Raw genomic sequence first — 20,685 nt, forward strand, 5'->3', positions numbered from 1 at the left:
AATTTTAGAAATTTAAAACAGATTATCACACACAACTTTCAGAAGAAATATTTTAACGTTTTGCAACTAGCTTCGTTAAGACACAACTCACAGTAACACATAGCTCTTTATCATTACCTTACTTTACATATGGTGGGGGAATTTGTATAGCGTGGTTAAAAGAATTTACTTTTGAGATGAATTTGTAGTGTTTAGCGCGATTCTATCACAGGATGACTGTGAATGAACAATTAAAAGAATCACCTCGCCATGTGAGTATTGAATTAAAAGATGTAAGAGAGAGAAGAAAAATAACGTGTACATTATTTGCAATTCATAAGGAATCAATTATCGTTTTTTTTATTATTACAAAGAATTATTAATTATGTATTTTTTTTGCAAATTTTTTATATCGTATCATTGTATCGTATGTTTATAAATATATTTTAAATACAGGATTATTCGTGGCCAGTTTTTATTGGAAACTTTAGCATTTTGCAAGAATATTTATCAGAAAAAAAAAGTTACCTCTGGAGCGTGGTACGCTTATTTGACTTTTTACTACGAGGTTTTGGTCAAGTATGTTATTTAAATTTAACTTTAAAATTTATTTAAAAAATATATATATATTTAATAATTGATAAAAAAAAATTATAAGAAAATTTAGAAATAAAAGTACACGATGAATAAATAATTATTTGTATCAGATATCTTTCAATTTATGTAAATATAAAAATCATTTAGAAAACATTCACATATCTATTCAAATCGGTTAAAAGATTCAAATTTAATCGCCGTAAATTTACAGGTCGTGTTTTCGAATAATCCAATTAGTGGTCTATTGATAATAATTTCTTTAGGAGCTACTTCACCAGGTACATTATTATTCGCAGCCAGCACCGGATTTTTAGGTCTTCTACTATCCATGGTGCGTATAATTATATCAAATTTCATATTTTCCCTTGAAAATAAAAATTATTTATTTTCCGCAAATTAATGAAGAACGATATAAATTAAAGAATAGATATTGCATAATTGTTATTATGTGACGTAGCAATATGATCATTTTTCATTTTTTATTATTTGCTTTTTTCGTTAACAATACATCGTGTCACAAGTGTCAGGCAAAATGACTGCAATGCGGAATTTTTTGCGAAAATTAATTCGATCGCATGGTGGTACATTTTACCGAGTTTTTTTCATTCATGTCATATGAATTTGCACATTTACATTCTGGAAAGAATATTTCATTCGCAGCTGTTGCGAGATCCACAGGAGCATATTGCAAATGGGTTGACCGTGTTCAATCCACTATTAGTCGGAGCTGTATCCTATGCTTTGATACCAAAAGTCTATGGACCATTTGACAGTTTAAGTATATTATTGATACTTCTGGGGACGATATTCAGGCAAGTTGAATAATAAATAATAAGAAATTTTCATTAATAAAATTTATCTTACAATGATTAAATCTATAATTAAAATTGTAGCAAATATAAGAGCAAGTATACGAATATATATGTATAATATGCTTGCTTGATAACATTTTTATAAATATTAATAAGTGACGACGAAACAGATTGCTACATTTTATTTAAATAAAAATATACATTTTTCATTGTATATGTATAGTTTTCAGATTTCAAATTTGCTCAAAGTAATATCATAGTACATAAATTTAATTTATATCATTATTAAAAATTATTATCCTTCTTTGTTAAAAAAAAATTAAATTCTTTTAAATCTCTATTTCAAGTTTAATTTCTTTTTAATTGAAAAAAATAATTAAATTTTATTGAATTTAAATATTTTATTATCGCTAAATATCAAAAATATTGAAATTACATTTCTCCTATTACTGGATAAAATTTAATATTCTACAATAAAATCAAACGATGAAAAGAAACGAACACTTAAGATAATCATAGAAGTTTGTTTCCTAAATTTTATTACAATTAACGATCAATGTTCACAGTGTTTACATGACCCGATCCATGAGAGACAATAAAATACCAGCTATGGCATGGCCGTTTAATCTGGCTGAATTTGCATTGCTGCTGGTCCTTTATACCAAACACAATGGGCTTGATACGGCAGAGAAACTGCAACTTATGAGAATGGTAATAGAATTTGTTTTGAGCATTCAGCTTTGCTATTGTATCAATTCTTTAAGCACGTGCTTAATCATGCAATTTTTATGTTTCTGAAGAATTTCCATTCTTTCGCAATAATTAATTACATTTCCGGTCAAAAATTAATTGCACGCCTATCATTGAGCGAAACGTTGTTCAGTATGCGTATTAGTATTGCGTATTGTACGCAACATGAATTAACTAGATACCAACCATGAACGTTATTTACTGCAAATTCGCATGCATATAAGAAGTGATAAAATTATTGTTTATCGTGGATGCACGATATACAATGTGTCCACACGGTTTCCAACAGTTTGCAATGTAGTAAAAAGAGTTATTAACTCTAAAATTTATCTGTATTATGTGCACAACGCATAACGATAACGGACATTTTGAAAATCCAAGGTTACCCTAATATAAATTCTAGTTGAATGGAATCATATTATTTTCTCTCTATATATATGATAATATTTACACTGATTTTTATCGATCTTAAGATTAATTTCGCGGAAAGAAATAAATACGGATTATCTTCGTTATGCTCATGATAAAAAGCAATTATTTTTAAAACGCTTGTTCTTTAATTAACGAATCGTTTAAATGCTTTTCAATAGAGTTATATAAATTTTTTCTATTCGTATATCGTATAAGGGACACAGTTCACATGACTTTGAGGTTAATTTCATTGAAATATCTAATATTAGTCTTGAAATATTTTAATCATGGAAAAATTATTATATTGATATTATCTTCATTATGTAAGTATACGATATGTAATACGATAAATAATTATATTTCTAAAATATGTTGTTGTTTTGCGATAATGAATTCAAAACCCGTAAAGGACACAAGCTTAACTCAATTTCACTTCATATAATCTAAAGATTAATTTCGTTAAATCCAATATTATTCTTGCATCCGTTAGATTTTATGATATGTACATGGTATGAAACTGGATTATTTATCAATACATATATATATATATTTTTCCTTTTTATTTCGTCTCATATCATTCGATAACACATTTCGAATCTCGATATTTATTAATATTTTTAACTCGTTAAATCGAGATAAATAATAATTGATATAGATAATTAAGTTTGTTGTTGAGATTTAGTTTAGATTTAATTAATGTCTAGATTTATTTTAGTCGATATTGATTTCATCAATTTATCGTTTCAATTCAATAAACAAACGCGGAGGAAAGATAAAAATTTAATTTTTTCTTTTTTTTTTTACAAATCAACCGAATTATAGTTATTATTGGCTTATATATATATATATATATATATATATATATATATATATATATATATATATAAATTTGAAAAGTTTTTTGAAAAATTTCAGAAATCAAAAATTTGTATTTTCTCTTTTGATCAGTTTCAGAATACTTTTGAAAATTTTGAAAATTTCAAAATCTCATAAAATTTCGCGAATTTAAAAATCAAATTTCGATCCATATCTATAATTTATGTTATACAGCCTTGTTATACAAAAGTGGATTTACAATGATAAATGATTACCACATTTGCTTCAGATGACATCAATGTTTCGCTTATTTTATATGTGCAGATGACGCCAAATAACATTATCATTTGTTTCACGTTTCATTTGTTAATAATACATATACGTTTTGCATATTTATTGAAGAACGCGTGATATTATACATAGATACATATTTGTTTGAGATGTTTGCATAGATTAATTTAATTAAAATTTAATTAAAATCCAATAGAGATAGTGTTAAATTAATTTTGCATTGATATAATATTTCTCAAATTCAAATTAGAATTTTAGCATAAATTTCTTATAGAGATACTTTTGAATATTTAATTGTAAAATTAGAACAACTTGAAAAAGTTTCACATTTGCACACTTCTGACATTTCAAATTTTATTTTATTTATCCAAATATTATTCAAATATTATTTTTTTATTTAAAACGTAAATATATAATCATGAATTTTATAGTATAGTAATTTTTATAAAAATGGCTTCAATTGTAACATTGTTTACACGAATGTATTACGTTGCCACTTTTAGTTAAAATTTGTTATCTAAAAATTTGAAACGTTCGAGAAGTTTCAACAAGTTTGTAGCGTCATTATTAGGAAAAATAAATTAAACTGTCTTACTTCGACTTAAATCCCTGCAAAGTTCGTATATGAATTTTGTAACTTTATTATGAAGAGATAACTTTATTATGAAACATGCATAGAACTTTAAATTTTTATAAAGATGAAAAAATACTAGGTAAAATATTTTACTTAAGACGATGAACGTACAACTCTTGTTTACCTTCTTTATAGAGTTTCTTTATTTTTTATAATTGAAAATCGATGGAAATCGCAATTTTTCTAATATGGAAATAATAATTTGGAAGGATTTTTTACATTATCTGAAATTTTTTATCATTGATAAAATTCATTTTATCCAATTTATTTCGTTTCATTATTTTTAAGTTCAATTAATTTTGTCATTATGTAGATATTATATGTCAATAATTTAATTAATTATTCATTATTTTTCATTTTTTATGATTCTAATATTTAAAAATTAATAAATAATAATAATTAAACCATTTGAAAGTAATTTCTTCTCTGAAAAACAATTTTCAGGACTTATTTGTAAATATCTTTATTTTATGAACTTATTTTATTTGAAATAATTATTTGCCCCCTTTATTTATTATTTTTATTTCGAATAAAAACTTACTTCTATCATGAAAAACCGGATATATCAATCCGAGATTAGAAACACTAACATTCTCTGTAACGCCATTAGTTGGTTTTATTTCACTTATTAATATGGATTTTACATATTAGTAAAAGAATATTGTAGTATTAATAGCATTATAAAATCTTGGAATAAAAAAAATTTAGTAGAGATATTAATATTAAAAATATTAAATTCTTAAATTCTTGAACAAATTTTTTGTTTTTGTAATTATTAAAAATTAATTTTGTCTTTTATAGAAATATATTTCAATTATATCTTATATCTTAAATTAAAATTATTATTTTAAAATTATTATTAATCGTAATTATTTCTCAATTATTAAGCAATATATATATATAGTATATATCCAGATTATAGATTATTATGAAAGTTTATGCATGTTTCAACATACTAAATATTATAATATATATTCTTTTTCTGATATTTTATCTATATTTGTATATCATGTACATTTTTTTTCATTTTTTAAACTTTTCTATCTCCTTTATATGATAATTAAAATAAATATGTATAAATATATATGTGTCTGATCTAATAATACATTTAAAACTTCATTTGTTTAAATTCATTAAAGTCACAGAACATGAACAGAATTAAATTTCATAGAATACATACGATACAAGTTTGCTGTCTACGATTTCTCGTTCAAATAGACAAAGGGATTCAATTGATAGGGAGATTTATTTATATTTTCTGTATTTTTGTATAGAAATTGTTATATTATTCAAAATCAATCAAGAATGTCCATAAATAAAAAAAGTAATAAAACATAAAACCAAAAGTAGCGAGAGAATATTTGAAATTCTTAATTCTGAAATTTAGCCAAGAAGCAAAGTAAAAGAATATTCGAAACTTACGTACTTTACACTTGAAATGTAGCCAAAAATAATAAAAAATATATTATGATCATTTTAAAAGGAATAAAATCATTATTTATGAACAAAATGGCTACAAATATTTGTTCGAATAACGATTTACCACGAAATAAAATCTTTCTTTTTGAATCGACTTCAAGACTGGTATTAGTGAACCAAACCAAATTGACTTTATCTTGTAATTATTGAAAATGTGCAAATGCTTTTAGCAAAATTATAAATTCTTATTAAATAAGAAACAATTGAAGAAATAATTTAAATGAAATAAAGTGAAGACAGAACGTTATTTTTCTAACCCTATCTCGCTTTATCTTAAACACAAACTTTCCAATTGCTTGTTATTAATTGATTACATATCTAATTATCTTAACAATATATTTTATTTTTAATCATTTGTAATACTTTTAAATTATAGACTGATAGCTCTAGTATTAAACGAATATTCATTTATTCATATTTCTTTTTCCAATTCCTTTCATAATTGAATATATTTATCTATTATTTTTCTTTCTATCATAATTTTGAAATATTTTATCTATAATGTCACTTATCTGTAATCATTCGTATAACACATTCACAAAACTAAATTTTTAAAACATCTCTGAAAGAATGAAAGTGACAGTAAAATTATATAAAATTGAAATTTCGTCAACGATCCAATTGAAAAATAATTTATAAATAATTTGAAAATCTTTTTGCAACTTTTACATACTAAAAAAAAAAAAAAATAATAACAAGAAAAAAGTAACACCGTAGAATCTACTTCAATTCTTCCTCTTAACACATTTTTTTATTTTGTTTTTACGTTTACCTAGATATTTTTAGAAATATTCGTTACGTGCATCTCTCGGTGTAACTGTAACGTTGTTGAATATTTGATGACATTTTTTATTAACGTTTCATAGAGTAAGCACAGCCATCTTTTATCTCACTCGCATCATCACGAAATACCAGGAAACAACATTCGTGACATTAGCTCACATGACCAATAGAAGACAGATGAAAACGATAATTTCGTGTTTAGTCATAGCGTGTGTATCATCCAACTTAAGCTGCGGAGCTTAAAAGCCTTTTCCACTCTGGTTGTGTCGCGGTGCTGCACGCACACGATCAATACAAACTTCTTGCCTATCATCATTGTTTGTTTCCAGAACGAGATGGGAATCGTGTTGGATGGATTCATTGATCTATTTTTAAATTTGAATTTAAAATCGTACATTTGTTTCTTTTTTCTTTCTTCTGATTATTTTAACGAAACTTTAGAATTAAATCTTTCTCAAATGGATTTGCTTTAAATTGAATAAAAAAAAAAGAGAAAATTATTCTCTGTGAAAAATAGCGTTGTTAGATTAGTTGATCTGTTTTTGAAACGATATTGGGAAATTGTTTTTTTTATTATTATAAAGGAATTTTAATAGAGATGAAATTTTTGAAATTATGAAAATTTCGAAACTCAGAATATTTATTTTTTCCTTTTTCTTCTTCTAAGGATTAGACATATTGAAATTTTAAGAAATTTTATAATTTTTTGAAAAAGTTCAAATTCAGGTTATACAAACTTATATTTTTGTATTTTGTTCCTTCTTCATCCAAACTATTATAATGAATTATTTAAGTTTATTAAGGAAGTTTATTAAAGAAAAATCATTACAACATTCTCTTATATAAATTGTTTATATAAATTCTTTAAATTTTCAAGAGTTTCAAAAATCACAAAAATATCAAAAGTTTGAATTATTTTAAATCTCTTTCAAATTTTTTTTCAGCAGAAAAAGAATATTGCAAAAGTTTTTAAAAATTTTATTAATTAAAAAACATGTAACATTAAAAGAAAAAAAAAAGAAAACAGATAGAATCAAATGAATAATAGAAAAATGATAAAATCACAATGAAGTTTGATATATGAAATAATGGATACTATAAATTAATTTTTTACTAATTTAATAACAAGATAATATCAAGTAATATATGATTATGTTATCAATTAATCAATATCTATGAATATTTATATACTAATATATTTATTATACTATATAATTTTTATATATTAATTAATTAGTCCATTTTATTATAGTACTATTTTTATTGCAACTAAAAAAATTTGTGAAGAAATGAAACATGGATTATGACAAAAGAAACATTTCATCATTAAAGTTAAAATATTAAAAATATTTTTTTTATAGTCACATGTACATATGCATATTTATTAAAGAAGAAGAAGTATCTTTTTCAATGTAGATAATTAAAGTAGATATCAATAAATCATATAAGCTTCTTTGTATTTAATTATGCACAGATATCTTTATCACATCATCATCATCTTCAATATTTTCCATTATTATACAAGAATTTTATTTTTCATTATAAGTAAACAAATTCTAAACATTAATTCTCAACGCTTATTTGAAGAAATAAGATAACAATCCTAATTGTTTAAACTTCTGTTTAATTCATCTAAAATCCATTCCTTTATTTTCCTGTTAGAGCTAATCTCATTTGGTAGTTTATTTCTTTTGTTAATTGTGGTGGATTTATTTCAGTAATACTTCTTAAAATATTATCATTGAGAGAATTTTTCTCTCGATAAATTTTTTAAAAATAAAAAAAGAACTTGTCTTGAATTTTAAAAATTACAATATTGAACAATTTTTACGATTTACATGTATAATATTATATTTTTCAAATGCTAACTTTTTCTGATAATTTCATTGGTTTTAAATACATATAAAAAATAAATTATAATATATATGTATATAATAATTTTTATTGCAGAATAAGGTATTAAAAATTTCTAAGTAACAATATTTTTCAGTTTTGAAGTTAATCTTATAAACTTTTTGTCAACAAGAATCATAATTTCAAGAATAAGTCACACAAAATTAACTCTCTTGCATTTCCAAAAGATAAATGACTTCATTATGTAAATGTTAATTTATGTATGCTGCACAAAAATTATCATACATCATCCTACACATTAACTGCTATATAAATCATACTCTAATGATGATTCTTTCTTTTAAAATATATTATAAATGTTACAATTTTTGAAAAAAATCAATCTCTTTTAAAAATTATAAATTCAATCAATCGTTTAAATAAATAAGAATTCTGATAAGACAAAATCATAAATATATATAAAAAATTAATTGAAAAAAAGAAATAAAGAGAATTCTTATCATATATAGAATAGATTATCATTAATTTTTTTTTTACATCAATCTTTTTTCATAAATTCTGATCCTAAATCAAAATTGTTTTGATTAAAATCTGAATTGATCAACAAATTTTTAAATATTACATAAATTATTTAAAAATTTGTATTTTCATTGACTTTATATTTTCTGTAATTTAATTTTTATTTTCAATAAATAACGCTTCTTATTATATAAAAAATAATTTTTGAATTTTTCAATATCATGAACATCGTTTTACACTCATATTTATTTCAGAACAAAAATAAATTTATAATATAAGAGGAGGAAAAAAAAAATACTAAAAATATTAAAAATATTAAAAAAAAAAGAAGAAATTAAAATTTTAAAACCACCTCAAAAATTATTTTACAGAAATGAAAAATTTTGCTTATAAAAATCTAAAACATACAAAATTTAAAAATTTTTTTCCATTAAGAAATAATCGTATAATTTTTATAATAGCACTGGGAATGGATTGAAGTTAGATCCAAGATGAAATTTTTGCCAAATTTTCGTATAAAAGAATAATTTTACATCGAATTTTCTCTCGGTCATGGATATCAATGGACGAACTAGCCTAGTTTTGAGCACGGTTTGTTATGTGCACTCGAGACAAAGATATCGCGAATCGTGTACGTACACGGCCTACATGTATTGCATTCACACAAACGCACGCACACATACACGATCAGTTGTTTATACGGTGCATTCTCATTGTTTCTAGGACAATGCAACAAGTGATGCGACGACAAGCAATGTCAGTTTCATCGGAGAAAATGCGACAGGGGTGCACATTGACTGGGGAATGGTAAAGTTTGTATGTGCTCCACTTTTCACAATTCAATCATGCATCGCATACACACACACACACACACACACACACACACACACACACACACACACATACGATACGTGAAAGTATTCCAGATTTTCGAATATTTCCTGTCGAAATCTTTGGCGATGCTTCGTATTGTTCTTTTTCTTTCATTTTTTTTTGGTTTCTTTTTTTGTTTCGATTGTGACGATATCAGTTTGTTTAAAAATACTGGTAACTGAATCGTTTACAGTAGAAGAAAACGATTTTTGATTTCTTAAAAAAAAAAAGAAAAGAAATTATTAAAAAATTGTCAAATATAAAATTTTTATATAATATTGGAATAACAAATCCTGGAAATTTTCGTTATAAAATTTTCTATAAAAATAAATAATTGCACATAAAAGAAATTGTGAAAGATCATTAAAAATTATTTTTTTATAATTTTGAGAAATTCAATTTGGAAATCTATATATTAAACAATATCCAAAAAATTAATCTACTATGTTTTTTTTATGAACTATATTTTCAATCTATATTTTAAAATCTTGCGTTTTTTATCTTCCAGACATACAGTCATCAATCAGTTTAAATCTAAATTTAATTTGGAATACTTAATACTGGCTTATTAATATTTATTAACCATGAAATATTTTTGAACTTTTAGCTAATTTGATGCATATATTGTATATATATATAAATACATTTTTCAGATTTTTCATGGCGTTATAGTGTCAGCGTCGCAAGTAGTAGCAGTCGAAAATGCTATTACAGGTTGCGTCGTTTATTTGGCTATTCTACTTTTTTCGCCAAAGGCAGCTAGTTTTGCTTTTTTGGGGGCATTTATCGGTTCATTGACGGGTATTATATTATTTTTACAGATCTTTACTTTATCGAGTAAATAATATTCAATCTACATACGTATAGGATAGAAGGAAAAAATAAAAAATATATGTTTATTTTTTAGTAATATAAAAAATCTTATTTTTAATTTCTTAAATTTTCTGTGCAAATGATAGTTTCTCTAAAAATTATTATACAGTGCAAAAGTTTTAAAATTTCAGGTTTTTGTTTTTTTTTAAACATATTTTTTGATGACTTTTTGTTCCTTTTTATTTTTATTATATTATAAAATGAATATATAATGATATTTAAATTAATGAAATTATTTTTATGATTAGTAAAAAATATTATTTGCTTTAAACAAAAATTAAGCTGTAATCAGAAATGAATAAGATCAATGAAAATAATAATTTTCAAGTTTTTTGCAATGATTTCATAAAAACTTTTCAAATCAAATTCAGATTTTCAACTTTTGTTCGTTTGTTAGAATAACAAAATGAATGATAAAAGAAGAATTTTTTCCCCTAATATATATAAATATTTTTTTTCTTTTTTCTTTTAGCTTTAATATTTGGAGCACCGATTAATGAAATATATATCGGTTTTTGGGGTTTCAATACTTTATTGACAGGAATATCATTAGGTGGATTCTTCTATACATTTAATGGACAAATGGTTGCAGCTACGATTGTAGCAATTATCTACACTATGATAGTACAATACTCTATATTGTTCCTTTTTAAAAATGTAATTAAATTTATTTTATTATTTTATACTTTTGATAAATTTATTAAAAATATTTTTACATTTATTGTTGATATATATATATATTTTAAAGTAACTGTTTTTTGGTAAAAAGAACCATAATGAATAACCAAATAATTTTTTGTGCAGTTGAAGTTGCCGATATTGTCACTGCCATTTATTTTGGTGACTTCATTGTTTCTGAAATTAAGAAACAATTCAGGGAACAAAATTTCGTCACAATCACCGTCCATTCCATCTTCGCAGAAACAAAGTCAGGATTATCTTGCCAACCCACAATTTCATCTCATTCCACAAGTAAGTATACATTTTATTTCTTTTCTTTTTTCATATTTTGTTATTATGACTATTTAATATTTTTTTTAAGATTAGTAATTCATTTTTGAGCTAATCTTGAACTAAGGAATATATTTTATTTGAAATTGATTTATAATAAAGGTTGAGCATTTGTATTTAATTTTATTATTTTTAATATCAAGTTTCAATTTGCAATAACATAAATATCATTGTTCTGAAATTGATATAATCCATACTCATCTTAATAAATATTACAAAATTTTTATAAAGATAGATTCCTTTCTATTATGTAAATTTTTAGAATTTTTATAACTAAAAAAACAGACTATTTATTTTTAAACTAAATTTAACATAACTCTTCTAACACACATGTATCATATAGTAAATCAAAGAATCTTTAATTCATACCTAAAAATTTAAAAAAAAAATTTCATTTTCATTTTCAATTCATTAATTTTTCAATATTCAATATTAAAACATCTTCAATCAATTTTCAATGATAATTTTCAACGATAACATTAAAACTATGGCATATGTAAATATAGAATTTTCGCGTTTAATTTTAATCACAATTAATCGTATAATTGAAGAAGTTTGATATATATTATGATAGAACTTATTGTAATAGGAACTCTGAAAATCGATTCCTAATCGAGGTTAGTCTGCTTTTATACGATATCTAGGAATGATGTATGGTGGATGTGGTTTCATTGTACCAAAAGGTTGAATATCGGTGAAAGTATTCAGTGACATGTTCAATTTTTATTTTATTCGAAAAAGAGAAAGAATAATTTATGCTAATATAAAAGATTATAATACATATGAAAAAAATTATAAAAATTTGAAGAAAGTAGATTTTTTAAATGGATGAATAACATGTAGAAATAAGTATAATTCTACTTTTTTTATTTTTTCCACTAATGCAGGATTTTGAAAGTAATATTTTCTTTTTTACAATAATTTTAAATATAAATTAATATAAATGAATGATTTTTTGAAGTATAAGAAAATAATAATTCGAATAAACAATTTTTAAACAATTGAACCTTACATTAAATGAAATGAGATGGAAATAAATTGTTTATAATTTAATAAATAAGATCGACATTTTATTTAAAGAATTTTTGTTTTAAGCTTTAGAATCAACTGCAAAAATATCTTATGAATATATTAATATAAAATTCTATTTTCAATATTTAAAAAATAAGAAATAAAAAGTAAATAAAAATATATAAAATATATAAAAAGAAATAAAAATAGAATATAGTCATTTTCAACTTTAAATTGAAATAAATCAAATTTGAGTATAAATATTAAATACTATTTAATATCTTTAAATAATTTTCTTACGAAAATATTTCACAATTCTATAGAATTTATTTTAATTGAATTCTCATTAAAAAGGAATAAAAGATGTATTCTTTTTTTTTTTAAATTTTAATTTATTATTATATTCTTTTTTTTTCTTACAGGTAGATGATCCAGAAAATGATAGTTATAAAGATAAAAATAATATATCCACACTTGACGTTTAATAATAAAATAAAAAAATAATGCAATATTTGCATATATGTATATATTTATATGATGTATATATGAAAAATGTAGAATAAAATATTTTTTTTTATAAAATTCTTTTTTTAAAACATATTTATAACAATTTCAATATAAAATTTATATTTCTCCAGTTATAATTTAAAAATTCTTTAATTTTTTTTCAAATTAACTAAAAAAAAAAATTAAAATAATGGAAAAATAAAAAGATTTTCTTTATAACATGCATTTTTGAATTTATTTATTAACAATTTTAGTATATACTTATTTTCTGCTCATAAAATATAATCTAAAATATAAATTGTTGTATGATTAATTATCATATCATATTAATTTCTTCTTCAAAGTTATTAATTTGAATTAATTTGCAACATCTTGAAACATAAAATCAAATTAGAAATATATCAACGTCCACGTTTCACGTCATAAGACCAAATATCCCTTCTCTCATAAAAATATAAATAGGATTTTACAACAATTTAACGATCAGTATTCCAGAATCCACAAGTCGATCAATAAAATTACTTGGCTGCTTTTTTTAGCTTACCATGCAAACTCCAGTCGTAAATTTGACGTTTTTCATTTGTTCTGAATAACAACCACTGCACTACTTCTTTTATTACATTCTCTGGTTATTGTATACCGAATACTCAGAATTTTATATAGTGGTTTTTCTTAAAATATTATTCTGAAAAAATAAAAATGTTAATGAATTTTTTTCTTTTCTTTTGTAAAATAAATTATTAAAGAAATAAAACAAAACAATTTGTATAGAAATATGAATAAAGAAAAAGATATTATGCAGTAAAAAATAAATTTGGAAAATTTTTTTTTCATTACTGCGTGAATAATAATAATAATAAATTTATTTTCAACCGATAAAAGTTATAAATATTTGTATGAAAAAATTTATTTTATAAAAATTATTCTCTTTAATGCAATTTCTATATACAGATTGTTATATACTGATATATGATAATGACAAACTGATATAATTTGAAATAAGAGAGACAAGAAACTGAATCTACTTAAATGGGGCAATAAATAAGAGATAGAGTAATATTTTCTTTTTTATACCAAGTTATATATATTTATATAATATATTTATATATTTATACAATTTTTTTATATTTGATATTATATTTAAAATTTCATTTGCATTTTTCATCATTGTACAGAATTTTATTTTTTGCATTTTATATTTTATATATTTATTACATAAAAATCTTCTTTCGATTTTTGCTACATGTAAAAATTAATTAACATTCTATACTTGAATAAATATTTTTTTCAAATAAATCTCTTCACAGAGATTGTGATAAGATTAATTATTTCATTCAATAAATTAATTTCAATGAAAAATTATTTAACTTTTAAATAGTTATTTGATTTAACGTTTTATTTTATTAACTTCATAATTAAATATCAAGTTTAAAAATAAAATTTTTTAAAAATTATATTAATAATATTTAATTTATCAAATTAATCTATAAAATTACTATAATGTATAATAAAAAATAGCTCATTTGACTTTAACATGAAATAAGCGTGATATTAAACGAAATAATTTTTTATTTTACAAAAATTAACAATAGAATGACAAGGATTGATATATTTTATTTATTGTCCTGATATTTTAATATATTTCAGAAAGAAAAGAACAATAGATATATGATCAATGCTGTCCACAGAGGTGATTTAACTTTTTTCACTCAATTTCCTTTCATAAACAACCCTGAGATTGAATGATAAGAATCTCATTCTTTGTTTCAGCTTCTCATAAATAATATTTTTCTATATAATTGTTATATAATAATTGTATTTGTATTTAAATGAAACATATAAATTTTTAAATGAAACAAAAATGTGCATGATAAAAAAAAGATACAATCATTAAAGTATTATGAGACTTAAAAAATGAAACAAATTGTACATAAGTTACATTTTTTTAACGATTAATATCTTGAGCATGATTTAAAATGATTTATCAAAAATATTTCATTATTGTTAAAAAATTACAAGTAACATGAAATAACTTAAATTATGATAATAAGTTTAGCTTTCTTCTCTTCTAAACTTGGTTTCTTTCTCATAAATAATTAAACTATTAAATTCATCCGACTGTAAAATATTTAATATTTCTCAACAAATTTTAATAACTAATAATAAAGTAATGTTAATACCACGAAAATATGTATTTAATCGTTCAATTTTTAAATAGATTATTAATCTTTAAATATTTACAGAACATTTCTTTTCTTTTAATATATCATGCAAGTGAAGATATCTATTTATTCACGCAAGATGGATTTTCCAAAGAACGGAATAACTTGGAAAATATTGGAAAAGTATGCACGATATTGCGCATTGAAAGCTGTTGATCTGTTAGCTATGTTAAAATTTGTGAAATAGACATCAAACTTTCCTCCATTTATCATATCTTTCCTCTTTTTAATACACGTTTATATTTCTCCAAGAAAATATCTTTCTTGTTTCTAATTTACATTTGGTATACATAAATATTTGAAATTTTTCATTATAAAATTTTAAATAGTTTGTTTAAATACTTTTATTGTTTTCTTTTATTATACAATATTTTATAATATATATATTATATACTACATATATATTTTATAACAACTTTTTATTCTGAAAGCTTCATTTGTTTTATTTTTAAATATTACATCAACCTTTTAATATAATATTTAATAAATATAAATTTTTTATTATAAAATTTTGATTCTTTATTTTAATTATTTTTTTCTGTTATATATGATTTTATAATAAAATATTATATACAATTGATTTATTATATTTTTATATTTTTATATTTGATTGAATTTTATATAATAATTTAAAAAAACATACTCTTTTTTTTTTATTGATCAGTCCAACTCCCATATCTGTTCACAAAAGACATTTTAAAACAGTATATATAAAAAGTGATTTTATATTATTATAAATATATAAATTTTTTTCTTTGAAATATCATTTTTTCTAGATTTATCTTGAATAAAAAGAGTTTTTGCATAAAATGTAACAAATTTAATTTTTAATGATATAGAGATTGGAAATGTTATTAATTTTAATTTCTTATTTAATGTATTAATCATTTATACCGTGAGTTGCTTCAAACAAGTTGCTGAAAATTAATTTCACGATAAAAAGATTCCTGTATGTAGTTTGATAAAACTGTCTGAACATCCTCTCAGAATTATCATTATTTCATAAAGAGCATACGTTGAAAAGTGAAATTTTAAAATAAAAAATTAAAATCTTCTTTAAAATCTATTTCTAGAGAAGAAGAACATCAAAGTGGAAAGAATATTATTTTAATTTCGAAATAATTACGATCTAAAAAAACTAAAATAATAATTTTATCGTTGTTTTACACAGATTCAACAAAATACGTTTTTTAATAGAAACGTATTATATTTGTGTTGTGAGATCAAGTTTTAAAAAAAGTTTATAATATTAATCGTTAAGTGAGGATTAATTTAAAAAAATTTAATGATCAATGTGATATTAAGAAAAATAGTAGAAAATTTTCTATTTTTAGAAAACAAAATCCTTCTATTTCCTATATATATTGCCAGGATTTTAGGTGTCAAATTATGAGTTAAATGCTAAAAAAAAAAAAAAATTTTTTTTCCTCTAATTAGTCTGCATTCGTCGGCATGAGGCAACAGGTAGGAATCCTATGAAGTTTTCGTGTTTAACTTGCAAAAGTCTAGAACAACTCTCCATTTCTAATTCTCGACAATATCTCGAATTTGGCATTTAAAAATGAAAATTGTATAGATAGAGGCTTTTATCACTTGATCAATTATTCTACTTGAATAATAATATAAAATGTAAAATATCATAAGTGATAAAAATTATTTTCTTTTCAATAAGAAATATATATAAAAATTTTATAACATTTGCTATTTGTGCGTTAAATTTTCAAAATAATTGAAATATTTAATGATTCATTTAATAATTTGTAATTTTTTAATTTTTCTGATTATAATTTTTAAATAACTTGAGAATACACACATGTTGTTAAAAAAATCGAATATTTTCATGTTTGTATATTACGAATATTTATTTTTTTATTAAAATATATGCCGACTTTTTGTTTTTCAATTAATTTTATTATTCTGCACAATATTATAACGAATATTCTGATATTTAAATATTCAAATGCAAATGAGGAATCGTATAATTGTGTATCAAGAACTTAATATTGTCTTCCATATTTTTTTTCAGATAAGAAAAGTATTATTTATGAACATGACCTCGTTCTTGGAATCAAATTATTTTCGCAATGATTTTCCTGATAAATTTCTATCTATAGCTATACCGAATAAATTTGTATTTCTACAATGTCATATTCTAAAGAATACAATTTCTGATTGAACAATATTAACATATTTCGTGCCGTGGATAGAATATTGACGGCCATCACAGAATTTCAATTTTCGTCGAATAAAAATTTAACTTAATAAAATATCGCTCAAAGTTTAATATTATAATTAATTATATTATTATAATTGAATATATAATAATAAAATAAATATATAAAATATATAAAATAAATAAAAAAAAGACAAGAAGAAATTCAACAAAATAATAGTAAATTTCGAATATGGAAATTTTTTGATTTCTTTATTTTGAAAAAATATTCGAATATAAAACTAGCTGATATCATCCATATGCTACGTCGTGAACTTTAGAGAATTGTAGAGTAGGGTGGAAAATATTCACATTCATGTAAGTATAATTCTAGCAACGATAACTTAAAGTGAAAAATGGAGATACTTTTCACGTTTTATCCCTCCGATCCTATTTCCAAAGTTGTTAAAAGGAATAAACAGTTTTTTGAAGTTTGGATGCTCGTTAATATTAATGTTACAATTTCATTTAAAAAAATGGAGATTCTCTTTCATTGAAATATCTTGAATGTACAATTTATTAAATTATTTTTAATTGGATAGATATAATGAACATTATCTATTACGTAAATTTTAATTGATATAAATCTTCTTCCAAGAAGAATCTTTTTCAAAATAACATATATTTTTTCACGTAATATAAAAGTTGCTAAATTGAGATTACAAATGACAATTCTTCGTTTAGATTATCTTTATTAGAATGATAATAATTATCATTTTATTTTTGTACTTTGTTATTCAGTATTTTCATATTATATTCATAAACGAAATAAAATAATCTAGAAGTTTGTCGTTTATATATTTTAACTTTTAAAATATTCTTATAAAATAGGTAATTAATAAATTAATGAAAATTTCAAAATTAGTATTATAAAAAATTGTAATTGAATTAGATTAATGAACAGCAATTTTATAAGATTAATTATATTATAAAATTAAAATATTATTCCATAAAGAAAAATTTTTTTGCTGTTATTTGCTGTTTATATTTATTGTATTAAAGACAATAAAATATTTTATAATTTGATCATTTTACGATATTTTTATAGTTTATGACGTTTATATGCAATTATTTATAAAGATTTTATAATGAAAATTTTCAACACTTATTTATTTTGTTATATGGTATACAATAAATGCTTATCGCAGCAAATAAAAAAAAATGATTAAAGATTTGTATCTCTGGTATTAATTTATATTTTATTATAATTTATTAATTTATGGTAAAAAAATTTATATTTATTTTACTCTATCAAAAATGCATTTTTATGTAATTTTGAAAGAAAAAAATCACAAATTATAGTAAATTATTGCATAATTACTCCATTATAATATAATAATATTTTTTTTTACTCATGAATTATATATTTTGGAATAATTTATTGCAATATTAAAAATATTTTGAATCATAATAATTTTCAAAGATTTGGAGAAATAATTTCTTGAATTGATCTTGTTGAAAAGATTTTTCCCAATAAAACTGTAATATTGTTTCTTTTAGTTTTTATTATTCATGACGCACGAGTTGCGTGACGTAGTTAGATATAAAGTTTATACCGCAGGATAGTATGGTCTAAGGAATTCTAGGATTAAATTATAAACGAGTCGTGGAAAGTTTTGGGATTCTTCGCCATACGGTACAAGAATGTAACAAAGGATGCCTTCTCATAAAAATTTAAGCACGCGATTTACGCACGTTTATTTTTTGAGTTAAAATTTTTAAGTTGCTTTGAAAAATAATTGAATTGTATTCAAAAAAGATCAATCAATCTTATTTCCACATAAAATGATGAAAAATAATATTATTTGTAATTTAATTTATTTATTTAAGTTATTATTTTTAATTTACATAAATAAATACAATTAAAGTGGCTTTTTATATTTCAGATGTATTATTTACATATTGTTAAACATTATTAATTTAATAAATTGTTATTATAATATTGCGATTAAATTATTATTAAAATTATCAAACAATAATAATAATTGGAAAAATATTGAAAGAAAAGAACATTGTTTCTGCACATTTTTCTATGAGATAATATTTATCCTAGAACATTTTCCAAATCCATATTGAGGTCTGTTAAGTTTTATGCAATTTTTGTTTGCGACTATGGAAAAAATTTTAAAATAGAAAATAATTTATTTACACATTATTTATACATTCGATTATCTGGATTTTAAGGATAAACTTTTTTTGAAAAAAGTTAATTAAATTCTATATTTAATCAGTTGTGATATAATGAAAATTAATACTTCATTTAAAATTAATACTTTACAAAGTTTATATATCTACGTGTTTTATATACTGCATTTAACTCTTAACATTTATTATTAAATAATTAAATAAAAACTAGAATGAAAAAAAAAGGATTTTATAAATATAATTATTCCTTTAATTTAAACATTTTTATCTGACGTATTTTTCATTTTTAATTTTAATACCAGAATCACTAAAATTTCCTCGGTAATAATTTTGTTGCGTATAAATTAAAATTTGATATGTACGTGTATTTGGAATTTTTATGATCAATGGATCATAGAATAGAATAATTAACATTGGTAGTTGTTTTCCTGTGATACAATTTAAAAGATAATCCCACGTGAAGATTTATCCTGTGATTTGATTTTTATAGGCTGAACATGTTCCTGTTGAAATAGTGAAAGGAGATATCGACAAGGATAAAAGGTTAAAGTACGTGAGGAATCTAAGGAAAAGTCAAGTCGCAAAGATTTATCTTATTTCCAATGATTCGCAATACGATAAAACACTTATTGTAATTAATACAATCACAAATTTCACTTATTTAATGCACGTAATCTTTCACATAATAATAAATAAATTATTTCTATGCTAATGCCATTATTGTACAAAAAATTAATGTATTCGTTAAATACAAACATTCAATAATGTCAAACCTCATCTTAAACCCCAATATTATACTCATATTTAAACAAAAGTGAATAAGAAAGAAAAAAACTATCATATCGAGCAGATTGAATTTCTCCTTAAAAGTACCAAATATCAAATCTATTTATTCATTTACTTCAA

The 20,685-nt window shown here is 21.9% G+C and overlaps 1 protein-coding gene across 4 annotated transcripts; it reads left to right on the forward strand.

The window, feature by feature from the left end:
* The first annotated feature begins 92 nt into the window (after positions 1-92).
* Positions 93-20,541, forward strand: LOC108003683 (urea transporter 2-like). Of its 4 annotated transcripts, none has more exons than XM_017066111.3 (10): positions 93-251; positions 436-558; positions 788-907; positions 1,237-1,388; positions 1,955-2,099; positions 9,649-9,741; positions 10,452-10,599; positions 11,144-11,328; positions 11,476-11,643; positions 20,270-20,541. In XM_017066111.3, exons 1-10 carry the CDS (start codon positions 213-215, stop codon positions 20,489-20,491), a joined length of 1,395 nt encoding a protein of 464 aa, XP_016921600.2. In that variant the 5' UTR covers positions 93-212; the 3' UTR covers positions 20,492-20,541. The 4 variants fall into 4 exon arrangements, with proteins under 4 accessions (XP_016921600.2, XP_016921601.2, XP_061939209.1 ...); XM_017066112.3 differs by having other exon boundaries at positions 9,649-9,732; XM_062083225.1 differs by lacking the exon at positions 20,270-20,541 and adding an exon at positions 13,116-13,275.
* The last annotated feature ends 144 nt before the right edge of the window (positions 20,542-20,685 follow it).

The sequence above is a fragment of the Apis cerana genome, linkage group LG12 (assembly GCF_029169275.1).
Source record: "Apis cerana isolate GH-2021 linkage group LG12, AcerK_1.0, whole genome shotgun sequence".
NCBI lineage: Eukaryota > Metazoa > Arthropoda > Insecta > Hymenoptera > Apidae > Apis > Apis cerana.

Coding starts and splice junctions, on each gene's coding strand:
- LOC108003683 (XM_017066111.3), top strand. CDS start 213: ATGACTGTGAATGAACAATTAAAAGAATCACCTCGCCAT. Junction 559..787: donor TACTACGAGGTTTTGGTCAA/GTATGTTATTTA, acceptor GTAAATTTACAG/GTCGTGTTTTCGAATAATCC. Junction 1,389..1,954: donor CTTCTGGGGACGATATTCAG/GCAAGTTGAATA, acceptor CAATGTTCACAG/TGTTTACATGACCCGATCCA.